The sequence below is a fragment of the Zootoca vivipara genome, chromosome 8, assembly GCF_965207765.1.
Source record: "Zootoca vivipara chromosome 8, rZooViv2.hap1.1, whole genome shotgun sequence".
NCBI classification, from domain to species: Eukaryota; Metazoa; Chordata; class Lepidosauria; order Squamata; family Lacertidae; genus Zootoca; species Zootoca vivipara.
In genome coordinates, this window is record NC_142591.1 from 56621045 (window position 1) to 56634955 (window position 13911).

Below are 13911 nucleotides of genomic sequence, written 5' to 3' on the forward strand. Positions count from 1 at the left end.
CAAGGTATGACTGTATATATAGGCAATGACGAACATCCAACCACTGTTTAAAAACCTCCAAGGAAGCAGATCCTTTGACTTATCCTGTTAACACGTGGGTTGCTTAACTTCTTAGCCCTTTGCTATCCCCAGGATAGGCTGTGATTTATTTCGTCAAATTTATATACTGCTCGACAGGTTTCTTTTTTTAAAAAAAATCAAACCCCCAAAGCAGTTCACAAAAACAATAAATTTATCAGTAAAATGAATTAACTAATTTAAAAGTTGAAATGTTAAAATAACTGACTAAAAACTCACATCAACAATTTTTTAAATAGCAGGTGCTGACATCACCAGCACCTCTCTTTCCCAGGGCCCACTTCATGTTCTATGTGAAGAGGACAAGGGTGATCATCATAGCTCCTTTTCTGACCAAGCAGATCTTTTGGCTAGCCAAAGCACATCTTCCTAGTCTTCTGACTGCCAAGGTCATGAACACCTTGTTGGCAGACAGACATCAGCTAACAGTATCTAAGAGCAAACTACTCAGGACCAGCTTGTGTAGGTTAACCATAGCTTAGCTTTCTTAATAACATTCATAACTTACTGTTTGTAGCTACCTAAATTAAAGAGTTGCAGAAGTACTTGACAGCCAGTCAATTTCAGAGCAAGAAACAACAGCACAATTTCACAGAAGATTTGTTTTATTAACAATGCATAGAGATGTCATCTGCAGGGCCCCTAGAAGAGAAGACAAACTAAGATTAGAAACATTTCAATTGGTGAATATTTTTTTGAGAATTTCAAGTTAGCCTAACAGCACACATTTCAGTGTTTTACTTGCCTTTATGTGCACAAAAAAATCACTCTGAACCAAAAAGTCACTTATCTGGCTGCCTGTGGTGACTGTTTCCCATATAGCCAACTCTGTATACTACTGTAATTATTACTCTAAAACACACTCAAAGTGCAGTCTAAAGTCCATCTTAACCAACCACCCAAAAGATTTAATAGCACAAATAGAGCAATAGGGGGCATAATTTGTTCTCTGAATAAGAAGCTTGCAGCTTATGGCTTAACAGGACAATATGAGTTCCGAATACAAAGGGAAGTAAGGTACATAACAAAGCTGTAATTCTACAGCTAGACAAACTGCCATCCACACCTATATTTGTCAGATACTCCAGAAAAAATCAAGTTAAAGATTGTATAGCTTTATTGTACATTATTTTTAATCCTGCACATTGGGGCAGTTTGGTCTAAATAGTTAAGTTTGTTGTAGAATTTTGCCATATTGCTTTATCCTGTGGGCGGCATGATCATTGTATACTCACTCACATGCACACAGGAAGACAAACACAAGTTCCTCCCCCATCTTCTGCTGGTCTTTGAAATGTTGTGCTGAGATGCCATTGCATTTCCTAGCTAGGAGAGGGGCAATGAAAGCCTCTTACTTCATTTACAAAGGCACTTCTTCTGCCTCTGGCAGGGTGTCACCCCTAGAAAGTCTTAGTGTGCACAAAACAGGAAGGAACCTGTGGCTGAGAGAGAAGTGCCTTTGCAAGCTAAGACTGTGGATTCACCACCTCTATTCCATAAAGGTATAAGGAGCTCCTTTAGGAAGCAATACAATTAACATGTGATGCTCAGTTTCCCACCTGGGAACTGACCATGACAAGATCTGCTTAACTTTGTCAATGAATTCCCAAGACTCCACATGAAAATAATATTCTACAACCAGAAGCCTACATCCCTTGTGCAAGGTGGATATGTGTACAAAAACAAACAAAGCAATGGATCTTTTCTGTACACACCCTTGAAAAACTTAAGATGTGTGAAGGAAACCCTCGCTACAAGTTTATATTTAAATACTGTAATATCACTTGAAATAAGTTCTCCAGCTGAGCATACCATTAATTCATCCTCCTGATGAGCCGGTTAATCTGGTCTTCCCTGTTTCCTGCATCACCACCTTCTACAAAGTGAATAGTTTTCTTCTTCATTCCACCCCGTGGAGAAGACAGCTTGAATGGCCAGAGAAAGTTGTTTGCTGCTTTGAAGTTTTTGCCAACAGTATAGATTTCATGGATCAGATCCTCCATGCAAATGATGCCATGTTTTCCTAAAAGTAGAGTTAGAAAAGGTTCAGAGTACAAAGTGCCTTCCCATTCATTGATTGTTGCAATCACCCTGTGGGGAGCTGAGAGAATGCAATTTACCAAGTCACCCAAATGAGAGCATCGCAACCAAGAAGGAACTGGGACATGGGAAATGTATATCGCTATACACTGCATGTCCAACAGAATGGGCACATTTTGTCACTAAAGCCAAAATGTCCGTCACAACTTGATAGTGGCACTCTGAAAAACTAACTGAAGAGTTTACTCGTATTTGTTTGACATTAAGTTAAACTGAAGTTACTTTTTTCTATTTTGATGTTGACTTCTAATGCTAAACCACAATCTTAGGCAAGAGTTGGTTGTGGCTAGACGTGAAAACCAGAATGTGTTAGGTTCAAATCTCAGCTCGCAAAGCTTACAGATATAGCGATACACTAAAATAATCCAGTACAAGTTGCCATAAGTTTACTTACCCAGGCATCTTTTGATGAGAGAGTTATCTGTCAAAGCAATGCGCTGCTTGTTGATCTTCCCAAAACCACGCTTGTAGATCAACTCATGCACAGATTTCAAGTTGGGGTAACTGGAACAAAAGATAAGGAATGACAACAGCACTGCTAACTTAGTAACATAATGAAAATAAGCTGCTTGAATTTCTAAGTTAAAAATGTGTATGCCAAATGCATGAGTTCACTGGCAATATTGTGTCCTCAACATGTTACTGTTTGTCCATTCAGTACACATCTGTATTTAACACAGCCAACTAATTTCTAAAATTAAGTAGCTGAACACAGACATAAGCTTTTGGGTTTGAATGCTGGGAACAAAACTACTCTCACAAGGAATGAAAATTAGCATGGACAACTTCTGGCACACAGTGGAAGATTGCATTGGGCAGGACAGAAAGGAGGGTGTTGGGGGGGGGGAAATCATTTTTAGCCAAAGCAGGAAGGAAATCCGCTTGGAACATATTTATGACAGAGAGATGGTGGGGGAGAAATGACGACACATATTTTGTATTTGTTTATTAATTAAATTTCTACCCTCCTCTTCCAATCACAATACAAAGGACAATGTACAATATTCAAGTTAGAGTCATAATTGGAAAGCGTACATTAAAGATCTGACACAAACTTAGGTCAGTAAAATACAAGCATGAAGTAGAGAAAAAGCATCCAACACAAGTCTACTATAACCACATTAAGATAACTTAACCCAGCAGGCCAAAAGCTTGCCAGATCAAAAATATTTTCAATAAGTGACATAAGGTGGGTTTGGGGGGGGGCAAACTTATTGAGGCAGGGATTTCTGCATTCTTGACAGAAGGGATAGAAGATGTCCCAACCAACTATGCTTCCACTACCATTAGAATGCAGAGAAGAGCCTGTGCAAATCTTAAAAAGACAGGCTTATATGGGAGGAGAGCTACTACAGGTACCCTGGAGGCAAATATTTGGGCCCAGTATTTGTTGCTGGGAACTACTACCACTTCCAGGACCATAGGAATTAATTCACTATTTTAATACAGTCAAACCTCTGTTTGCGACCGCTTCGGTTTCCGACCACCGTGAACCCGGAAGTGTTTATATCCGGGTTCCACGGCGCTCGGATGCGCAGAAGCGATCTGCGCAGCGCGTGTGTGCACAGAAGCGCGTGTGTGTGCAGAAGCGTGCCTTTGGCGAGTGACCGATTTGGAGAGCGACCGACTCCGCGGAACGGATTGCGGTCGCAAACCGAGGTACCACTGTACAACACTTTCCCAAATAGGAGTGATACTTTTAACTGTACAATCACACTGAATTTTGTTGTTCAGCAGGAACTAGAACAGGCATCCCCAAACTGCGGCCCTCCAGATGTTTTGGCCTACAACTCCCATGATCCCTAGCTAACAGGACCAGTGGTTGGGGAAGATGGGAATTGTAGTCCAAAACATCTGGAGGGCCGAAGTTTGGGGATGCCTGAACTAGAATATGGTTTCCTATATAGAAATGCCACATTGGAAGTTTTCATCAGCAAGAAAAAGTATCATTTACCAACCTATACTCTAGTGCAGTGCTCCCCAACTTTTTTATCGCCGCGGACCAGTCAACGTTTGATAATTTTACCGCGGCCCGCTGAGGGGTGGACGTTGATTGTTTATATTTTATTTAGATTGTTTTGATTTAATAATTTTAATTTAATTGTATTTAAATGTTCCTTGGGCGGCCCGGTACCGGTCCGTGGCCCGGGGGTTGAGGACAACTGCTCTAGTCCATAGCCCTTTGGGTAACATAGGCCAGAAAGAGCCAACACCTGTATTATCATGAATTACTGTACTTCTCCAAACATTAAAGGTAAAGGTACCCCCGACCGTAAGGTCCAGTCACAAACAACTCTGGGGTTGCAGCGCTCATCTCGCTTTACTGGCTGAGGGAGCTGGCGTACAACTTCCGGGTCATGTGACCAGCATGACTAAGCCACTTCTGGCGAAACCAGAGCAGCGCATGGAAACTCTGTTTACCTTCCCACCGGAGCAGTACCTATTGATCTACTTGTACTTTGACATGCAGGAGCTGGGATCGAGCAACAGACGCTCTCCCCGTCGCGGGGATCCGAATTGCCAACCTTCTGATCGGCAAGCCCTAGGCTCTGTGGTTTAGACCACAGCGCCACCCGCATCCAGAGCTAAAACTATCTAGCCCCTATGTATTATAAAGATGAAGTTATTATGGAAGTAGACTTGTCTGATGGTATGAAGTAATCAACTTGGAGAAGATAACCAAGGCAGTTCCTCAAACAAAAATCCTTTCACAGGACTACTGGCAGGAAACTTTGCAATTCCAGACATTACACAGTAGCTAAAGTTCCAGCCCAAAAAGGTTTACAGTCTAAAATGTGACAAGAGGGGAAAGAGGCATGAAAGAGAACTTTGGTAAACAGAAGAAGGTACAGTGGACCCTCTGGATACAAATTTAATTCGTTCTGGGGATCCATGCACTCCCCGAAAAATCTATATCCAGAGGCGCCACTTCTGTGCATGGCATGATGGAGCTCTTCTGCGCATGTGCGAGCTGTGAAACCCAGAAAAATACTTCCAGGTTTGCCGCTTTCGCAACCCGAAGTTTACGTTACTCAAGAGTAATGTAACCCAAGGGTCTACTGTATATTTATTTGTGCTACACATTCTGTACAGTACACAAAAGAGTAACATGAAATGCACATGGAAACTTGTTGCATCATTCCACACAAGTGAAACTGCAAACAAATACCTCTTGTGGGACATTAGCTGGTCATATATGGGCTACACTATAGATCAGTGTATTTTTAAAAATGCTGCCAACCTCATTATGCTTCAACCTTCTAAATATGTATGATGCAATGTTCAGTCTGCTATTGCAGCACAGAGTAGAACTTTCTGCTCTGGAGCAGGAGGTAGAGACCACTTTGTCCAACGCAGACAAGCAGAAAGCAACATATATAGGGAACAATATATACCACTAAATTTAAGATTCAACTTACCCCCATGCAATGTAAGGTTCAACAATCCTCAGCATGTTAATGGATGCTTTGTTGAGTTTCACAAATGTGCCATTGAAAATTTGACGCAGGCGAAGAAGCTGCAGTACCTTGCGAACCTTGGGACTAACGCCATTAATTCTGAAAGTGTAGTAAAACATGTTTCTTTTCAGCACGTTCTCCACAGATTTAACTACCAGCTACTTCCAATGAAAATTTTCATCATATTAGTAAAACATGTAACACTCCAGATAGCTGAACTTACATTATAATTAACATGCCAATGACATTTATTTTTGCTGGATAGCATTAAAGATACTTTTGCCCCCCATACAAACAGTCCACTAAAGGATTAAAAAAATCCTACCAAAACAAAGTCCTTGCACAATTCAAAATAAGGAGCATTTAGAAAAAGTGGCAACCGTTATGCAATCCAAGACAAGCAAGAGGCCTTCATTGTGGTAGTAACCTATACAAGTGCTTCCCCCCACCCCAGCATTTCCATGGAGCAAACTGTACCACCTTTCATTTTTCAGGCGAAGACATGTTTATTCTTCTTACACTTCATTTTTTAGGTCAAGACATGTTTATTCTTCACACTCTTCCATCTGTTTTATCGCTACCCCTCTGCCATTGTGGCTCAGCTGTGCTCATATTCACAGAAAGCTACCACTGTTGGTAGCAAACTAAACCCAAATGAAGTATTGCCGGGCTGGGGGCACTGACAGCTTTTGAGCACCGGGATCTAAATATGCTAAATACCATTATTTTAAATGCTACACTGGATGCTATTATTTAACTATTTCATTATGTTACTTTATTAGTAATCACTGATTCTTAGGCAGTCTGAAGGCTTTCAGTGACTAAATTACCGTATATTCCGGCGTATAAGGCAATTTTCTAACCCATGAAAATCGTCTCAAAAGTTGGGGGTCGTCGTAAACACCGGGTACTAGAATCTGCGGTCGCTGCATATGGTGGGGGGAGCTAAAAAACGGCTGCAGCCATATCCCTGCCATATGCGGCAACCATATGAACGCCGAAGGAACGAGGGGAGCCGGGCGCGGAGCTGGGACCGCCGTGGCGCATGGCAAAGTTTCCCAGCTCACTTCTGAAGAAGTCCCCGAAGAAGCGCACTCGGGAGAGGGCTGATCCCCGCCGTGGCGAACGGCTCCCTCATGGCTTCGCGACCCGGATCAGTGCCTCTTCATCGAGGAGGCACACGGAGCCACCTCTGCGTCGGCCTCGCCCACTTCACCCCTTGCCTGAAGTGAGGCGGCAGCATCAGCAGCAGAGTCCTAGAGAGGATAGTCCGCTCAGCCCAACTGCCCGACGCCGCACGTGCACGAACAAAAGGGAAGGCTCCTGCTTTAGAGAGGGAGAAGGGGCTGAGCTGGGTGCGCTTGGCTTGCCAGCAGTTAAAAGGAACTGAGCAGGAGACCTAGAGAGGATAGCCCGCTCAGCCCAGCCGCCCAAAGCCACATGTGCATGAACAAAAGGGAAGGCTTTCCTGCAAGGAGAAGGCAGGAGGCTGTTGTCTCTCTGCTCTGCAAGTGCTGCCTTCTGGGTGGGTGGAAGGAGCAACTCAGTCCTCTGCGGTGAATGGAAATGCTCCCAAAACAAGGGGGCTGGCAAAAGGGCAGCTCTCCCAGGAAAGGATGTGGAGAAAAGGCCATTGAGTTTCAATGAAACCCAGTTCTCCCCACAGGAGCATAGGGAGTTGCCTTATAGACCAAGCAAGGCCATTAGTCCATGTCACTTAGTGGTGTCTGCACTGACTGGCAGCAGCGCTCCAGGGATTCAGATTCACATTCCCAGTCCCATCTAGATGCGTCTGAGATTGATATGGGGAACTGGGCTTAACCTCAGATATTGAATCTTGTGCCCAATTTCAGGTTAAAGGGACCTCTCAGATCTCACTCCTGAGGACTGCAGTCAAAACCCCATCATGGCTCTTATACAGCGAATATATACCAAACTCTATATTTTAACTGGAAAAGTTGGGGGGTCGTCTTATACGCCCAGTCATCTTATACATCGGAATATACGGTACACCTAGACCATAAGCAGAACAGAGCACTCATGCATTTTAAACTCAAAATTAAGTCCAAGTGTGCTCAGTGGAGCTTTCCTCAATATACTGAAACTTGTGGGATATTACTTAAAAATGCAAAGCAAAAAGTTATGCTCTTTCACTTTGAAATCAATTAGGCCTTAACACTGATATAAGGCTGAAAGTCTTGCTCTGCATTAGGCCCAACATGTATAATTTGAATGTTAAGTAAAATTATATTTATTTATATTTAATGATTCATGCATTACACTTATATACCGCCTTTCATCCAAAGATTTCAGGGTGGTTCACAAGATAAAAATACAGGATAAAAGCACAAATATTTGGAACAAAATCAAAACCACTATCACCCCTCCCATAAACACACTTAAAATATTTTTATTTTATTTATTCTAAAACCTGGACTTCATGAAACTTCCTACTAGCTGGTCAATTCTTTAGGCACACATCCTTAGAACCATTTTTAACTAAGGATAACCTGAATAGAGGCTTCTACACAAGGTATTGGACTGCCCCTCAAACAGCTGCAACCTCCAGCACCCTTAACAAACTACAGTTCTCAGGATTCTTTGGGGGAAGTCATATTCCTTACATATACAGTGTGGGTGTGAAACCAACTACTGTTAATTTATGGATTAGCACAATGCATTTGTTCATCTTACCCTCTGATCCTGATCACAAATGCCAGTTTGGGTTCAGCAGGTACATAGTAATTGCCAGCTTTGCGAGCCATACGGGCCATGCGAATTTCACGCCGGTACATCTGCCTGTACTCTTTGTGGTATAACTCAGCCCTTTTATAGATTAATTTTCGTTCAGCAATTCGCAACTGAAAACAGAAGAGAATTTTATTACATTTCATAAGTAAATATATGCACATTTATTACATCTTTATTTCTGTCTTCCTTCAGGGGATCAAGACAGCATACATCAGGCATCCCCAAAATTCGGCCCTCCAGATTTTTTGGACTACAATTCCCATCTTCCCCAACCACTGGTCCTGTTAGCTAGGGATCATGGGAGTTGTAGGCCAAAACACCTGGAGGGCTGAAGTTTGGGGATGCCTGGCATACATCATGGGTAGGCAAACTAAGGCCCATGGATGGTCCGGGAATCAGCATGTTTTTACTTTAGTAGAATGTGTCCTTTTATTTAAAATGCATCTCCGGGTTATTTGTGGGGCCTGTCTGGTGTTTTTACATGAGTAGAATGTGAGGCTTTATTTAAAATGCATCTCTGGGTTATTTGTGGAGCATAGGAATTCATTCATTATTTTCTCTTTATTTAGTACCTTTATATCATGACTTTCTTCCATCATGCAATTTTAAGTTTTTTCCAAGTGGTCTCTTATCCAGACACTGACCAGCTCCAGACCCACTTAGCTTCAGCAGTTATCTGCATCAGGCTTCCTCATCATGCAACCCAGTTTTCCTAACTTTTCATGTAGGTGACACACTTTTTAGACATGCATCATTTCGCGACACAGCAATTCAGTTTTACTAACAAACCAGGGGTTAAACTAACCCCTTTCCAGCACAGAGAGCCATTGTGCAACACGCCTACACACTGCAATCAACACACTAATATGTCGCGACACACAGTTTGGAAAGCTCTGATGTAACCTCACTGAAAGTAAGTGGCCTAGTGAGCTTCATTACTGAGTAGGAATTTGAACCTGGGTCTTTCAAAGTCCTATTCTAACACTTTAACTTCATTTCCACACTGGCCCTTACCTTTATTAACCTGTAATAGCACAAAGGTGGGCAGAGTACTATAATTATCAAATAGTTTCTGTTTTTTTGTGTGATCAGTCTATGCTGGAAATGCAGGGTGCTTGCTTGGAATTAATGTTTACTTGCTTTTATTATCTTGCTTTTTTAAAGAAGGGGAGAGCAAGCTCCCAGCCTTGGTAGAGCCAAGGCTGGGGGAGGTGAGTTTTGTAACTGAAGCAAGGAACCCCTTCAATGAGATGCAAGAAAAGAATGGATAAGGGCATTTGGTTAAGAAATTTATAATCTCTATAATGAAAAAGGTCACTGATAACTATCTCACTAATATATGTGAAAGATCATGTTGAATATGTTAGGGAAAGTTGGCTCTGGTGCCAGCTACAGCTGCTCATGGGAAAGAAGACATAAGCCAGAATGAGGAGACAATATTGTTTCTAGATACGCACTAAGCAGTGGGGAATATTAAAAAACAAGATTTTTGATCCATATATTACAAGCCTTTTGCAGGCAAATCAATCTGCCTACTAATTTTATAGAGGCACAAAAAGTTAACAAGGCAACTACCTAAGTTCTCACATACAAAAATCCAATTTTGCAGCTTAATGGTATCCCCTCTTAACATACCACATGGAACATTGTTACAGTATTAAGGCAAAACAAGCCACTTCCATCAAATTGCATCTAACACAACTCCATTAATAAAAGCTGCATGTAATCCTGCATATACTTGGAATGTGCTCCACTAAACACAATGGGACTTATTTCTGAGTGACACTTTGTGCACCTGGTGTGGCATGCTCTAGTGTAGTGGTTCTCAGAACAACAGCTGAGAGTGTGAGCTCTTCATCTGAAGGGGAAAGCTGGGGCAAAGAATGCCTGAGTTTGTTTTTCCTCCTCCTCCTTAAACCTTTTTCGTTTGTGTCATGTATTTTAGAAGGTACGCTTGAGGTATGTCCAACCCAGGCAGCTTTTTTTTTTGCTAAAGAAGGGGGGGGGGTATTTTAAATAAATTAAATTAGATGAAAAAATTAAACGTCCAAAACTTACTTTTGCATCCAAATGGAGCACAATAAATGCTTTGGCCAAAATCCAAGGCAGAACCGCCAGCTTAAGGCCGTAAGTTTTGGAAAGTGCCAGAATGTTTAGCACTGTTGAATTGTGGCTCTAAGGCAGGGGTTCCCAACAAAATTTTCTCGAGGACCCCTCATCGAGCCGCTATTGTGACAAGGACCCCCATTAATTCCTAATCCTAAAATTTAAAAGTGAGAGCCAAATTAAGAGTCTTTTTATATTTTATATTTATACGTTTTTTACAGTTACAACAGAGTACTCCATCAGTATACAGTTAGTTTTAATTTTCAGTTCTTAATGAGATGAACCACTTTTTAACCAACGGTCCATTTTTAACTACGCGAACTATAGCTTCCGCAAAAAACGCTTTGTTTACAAACACTACTGTTTTGCAAAGAGGCAGCGCGCGCCAGGGAGGAGGGAGGGGAGTGGAGAAGACAGGGTACCTGCGCAGTAGCGCACAAATGAAGCCGACGCGCGCAAAGCATCTTGGGGAGGTGAGCGTTAGTAGAATGCGCGCGCTGCCTCTTTGCAAAACAGTAGTGTTTGTAAAGCGCCACCTAACGGCATACAGCAAAACTACTGCCTCTATCTAATTCTAGTTTTGCGCTAGACTCTGCTCATGCAGGAAGCGGCCAAAACAAAAAATCTGTTATCATACGAAATATATTTAATATATTTTTTATTCTAATAGCCTCTTGCGGACCCCTCTGGCATAGCTCGTGGACCCCTGGGGGTCCGCGGACCACCTGTTGGGAACCACTGCTCTAAGGTATTGTGGGTCATTTTTCATTTCACTCTGTGTGCTGTACACCTTCCCATATAGAAGGTAAGTCCAATGAAGGAATTTTTGTGCCTCTTGGTGGGTTAAAGACATGAAAGTTCCATTGTGTGAGAACAGCTAAGATCTTTGATGAAGTGCCAGCTTCATGCATATGAATAAAACTGTTAAGTTATATTCACCTTCTTTTGGACCAACAGCTTTTTCAGACGTTTGGCCTTCATATCAGCAAAAGCCTTCCTTTTCTTCAAAAGGCTCTCGGGAACCGAAGGCAACTTCTTCGCTCTACATTAGAAAGCAAGAGACATATACATCTGAATATGTATGTTTCTTCACATACATATAGCACAAAAAAAGAAACAATCTACTAATAGCCATACAATATCTTTTTAGACTTGTTAGTAAAAACTACTGTATTGCAGCTATACAACACTCTGCATATTGACCAAATTACGTACTTTATTCAAACTTTTCTCTCCAGAGGCAGGTTATTGCCTTCCTGAATTTCCAGGTATCAAGCAGTTTTGATTTCCTGAGATATACAGTGGTACCTCGGTTTATGAACACAATTGGTTCTGGAAGTCTGTTCATAAACTGAAGTGTTCATAAACTGAAACAAACTTTCCCATTGAAAGTAATGGAAAGTGGATTAATCTGTTCCAGACAGTCCACGGAGTACTTAAACTGAAGCGTTCATAAACTGAAGCGAACTTTCTCATTGAAAGTAATGGAAAGTGGATTAATCCGTTCCAGACGGGTCCGCTGGAGTACTTAAACTGAAGCGTTCATAAACTGAAGCATGGGTGTAATTGGTTCCGGAAGTCTGTTCATAAACTGAAGCGTTCATAAACTGAAGCGAACTTTCCCATTGAAAGTAATGGAAAATGAATTAATCCGTTCCAGATGGGTCCGCGGAGTTCATAAACCGAAAATTCATAAACCGAGGTGTTCATAAACCGAGGTTCCACTGTAGTTCTGTGAAACTCATTATCATCACTGTTGTAGTTATAAACATGTTTAAGAAACCAGTGGCCTGCAAAGTTGGAGTCGTTTTTTGGAGATTTATAAATTATCTTAAAATCCCAAATTATAATACTGGTATTTTAAAAGCAAAATAAAATAATAATAATAATACTCTGGGTGGCTTCCAACAGAAATATTAAAATACACTAATTTCTTAAAGATTAAAAGCTTCCCTAAACAGGGCTGCCTTCAGATGTCCTCTGTCTGGTAGTTATTTTTCTTTTTGACATCTGGTGGGAGGGCATTCCACAGGGCACCCCACTCCTGGAAAAATACCTTCTATAAAAATAATTCCGGAGTAATCTCAGGGCCATGGGTTCGAGCCCCATGTTGGGCAGTAAGATTCTTGCCTTGCAGGGGAGTTGTTCTAGATCAGGCATCCCCAAACCTCGCCCCTCCAGATGTTTTTTTGGACCAAAATTCCCATCTTCCCCGACCACTGGTCCTGTTAGCTAGGGATCATGGGAGTTGTAGGCCAAAACATCTGGAGGGCCGTAGTTTGGGGATGCCTATTCTAGATGACCCTCGAGAACCCTTCCAATACAACAATCGTATATATGGTTATCGCGACTAACGTTCGCAACAGCGGGTCAACGCATTTTTTTCGGGCAAACTATGCAAGAAAAAGCGCTCAAAGATCCCCAAGTAACCAATGCTTCCGACTTTTCTGACCTACCTAAACAAACGGAGATGGGCGCGTGTGCCGGAAGGCTACAGCTAGGCCTAACCGCGCCACGCAAACTACCAGACCAGCACGGCCTGCATGAAGCGAGGCGACCAAGTGAGTCTGGAAGCTGCCAACGGCGACCGCGGCCTTCCCGCTCGCCTCCAGCTCCGCTCATTCCGCAGAAATGAGCCCCTCGCAACGCGCCCCGCTCCAACAGGGAGGGACACTTCCTAGTTCCCAGTGGCATCCCTCTGAATGAACCCCTCCGTCTCCCGAGAAAACACTCGCTAAGAAGGCTCAGCAAAAGTCTCTTCAGAATACGGAGCGCTCAGCGGCGAAGGCCGAGAAACAAAACCCGGGAAATGCTCTCTTAATGTCGCGGATGGCAACAGATTGAACTGAGGAAGAAAAAGCTACTCACTCTTCGCCCGCCATGGTCGCCACCGGAAAAGAAAGAGTTGGCGCATGCGCGGTGAACTTGAAGAGTCTTTCCGCCACCTAGTGGAAGGGACCATTAACCGCAAAGCCCCAGCTTTAGGTGTCTCAAGCGTTGCCTGTGCCGAAAAAGGAAGAGTGCCTATGTAAGAGCCGGAGCTGTAGCACGTGCGTAAAGGTAAAGGTACAGTAAAGGTATACGGTAGGTAAAGGGACCCCTGACCGTAAAGTCCAGTCGCTGACGACTCTGGGGTTGCGGCGCTCATTTTGCTTTACTGGCCGAAGGAGCCGGCGTACACCACATGCGTAACTTTCATTAACTCCTTGATGCGGTGAATACCCAGGAGTTTTGGGAAATGAGAAAATAAGGCAACACACACACACCAAATGAAGGTTGATGGTTAGAACAACCTCTTTTTCCAAGCAGTGATGTTTGACGAGTGTTTCATTCAGGTCTGGTGTTATGAACCAGCTTTTGGATATTGTTGGTAGACATACACGTAGTGGCGTCTTGAATTCTCAGATTCTAGGCGATT

The 13911-nt window shown here is 42.6% G+C and overlaps 1 protein-coding gene across 2 annotated transcripts; it reads right to left on the reverse strand.

The window, feature by feature from the left end:
• Nucleotides 1–665: 665 nt before the first annotated feature.
• Nucleotides 666–13392, reverse strand: RPL7 (ribosomal protein L7). Of its 2 annotated transcripts, none has more exons than XM_035124512.3 (7): nucleotides 13362–13392; nucleotides 11433–11535; nucleotides 8331–8497; nucleotides 5598–5735; nucleotides 2573–2682; nucleotides 1891–2101; nucleotides 666–720 (listed from the first exon to the last, which is right to left on the reverse strand). In XM_035124512.3, the coding sequence occupies exons 1-6, from the start codon at nucleotides 13373–13375 to the stop codon at nucleotides 1893–1895; spliced, it is 741 nt and encodes a 246-aa protein (XP_034980403.1). In that variant the 5' UTR covers nucleotides 13376–13392; the 3' UTR covers nucleotides 666–720; nucleotides 1891–1892. The 2 variants fall into 2 exon arrangements, with proteins under 2 accessions (XP_034980403.1, XP_088531742.1); XM_088675616.1 differs by lacking the exon at nucleotides 666–720 and adding an exon at nucleotides 1173–1404.
• Nucleotides 13393–13911: the final 519 nt, after the last annotated feature.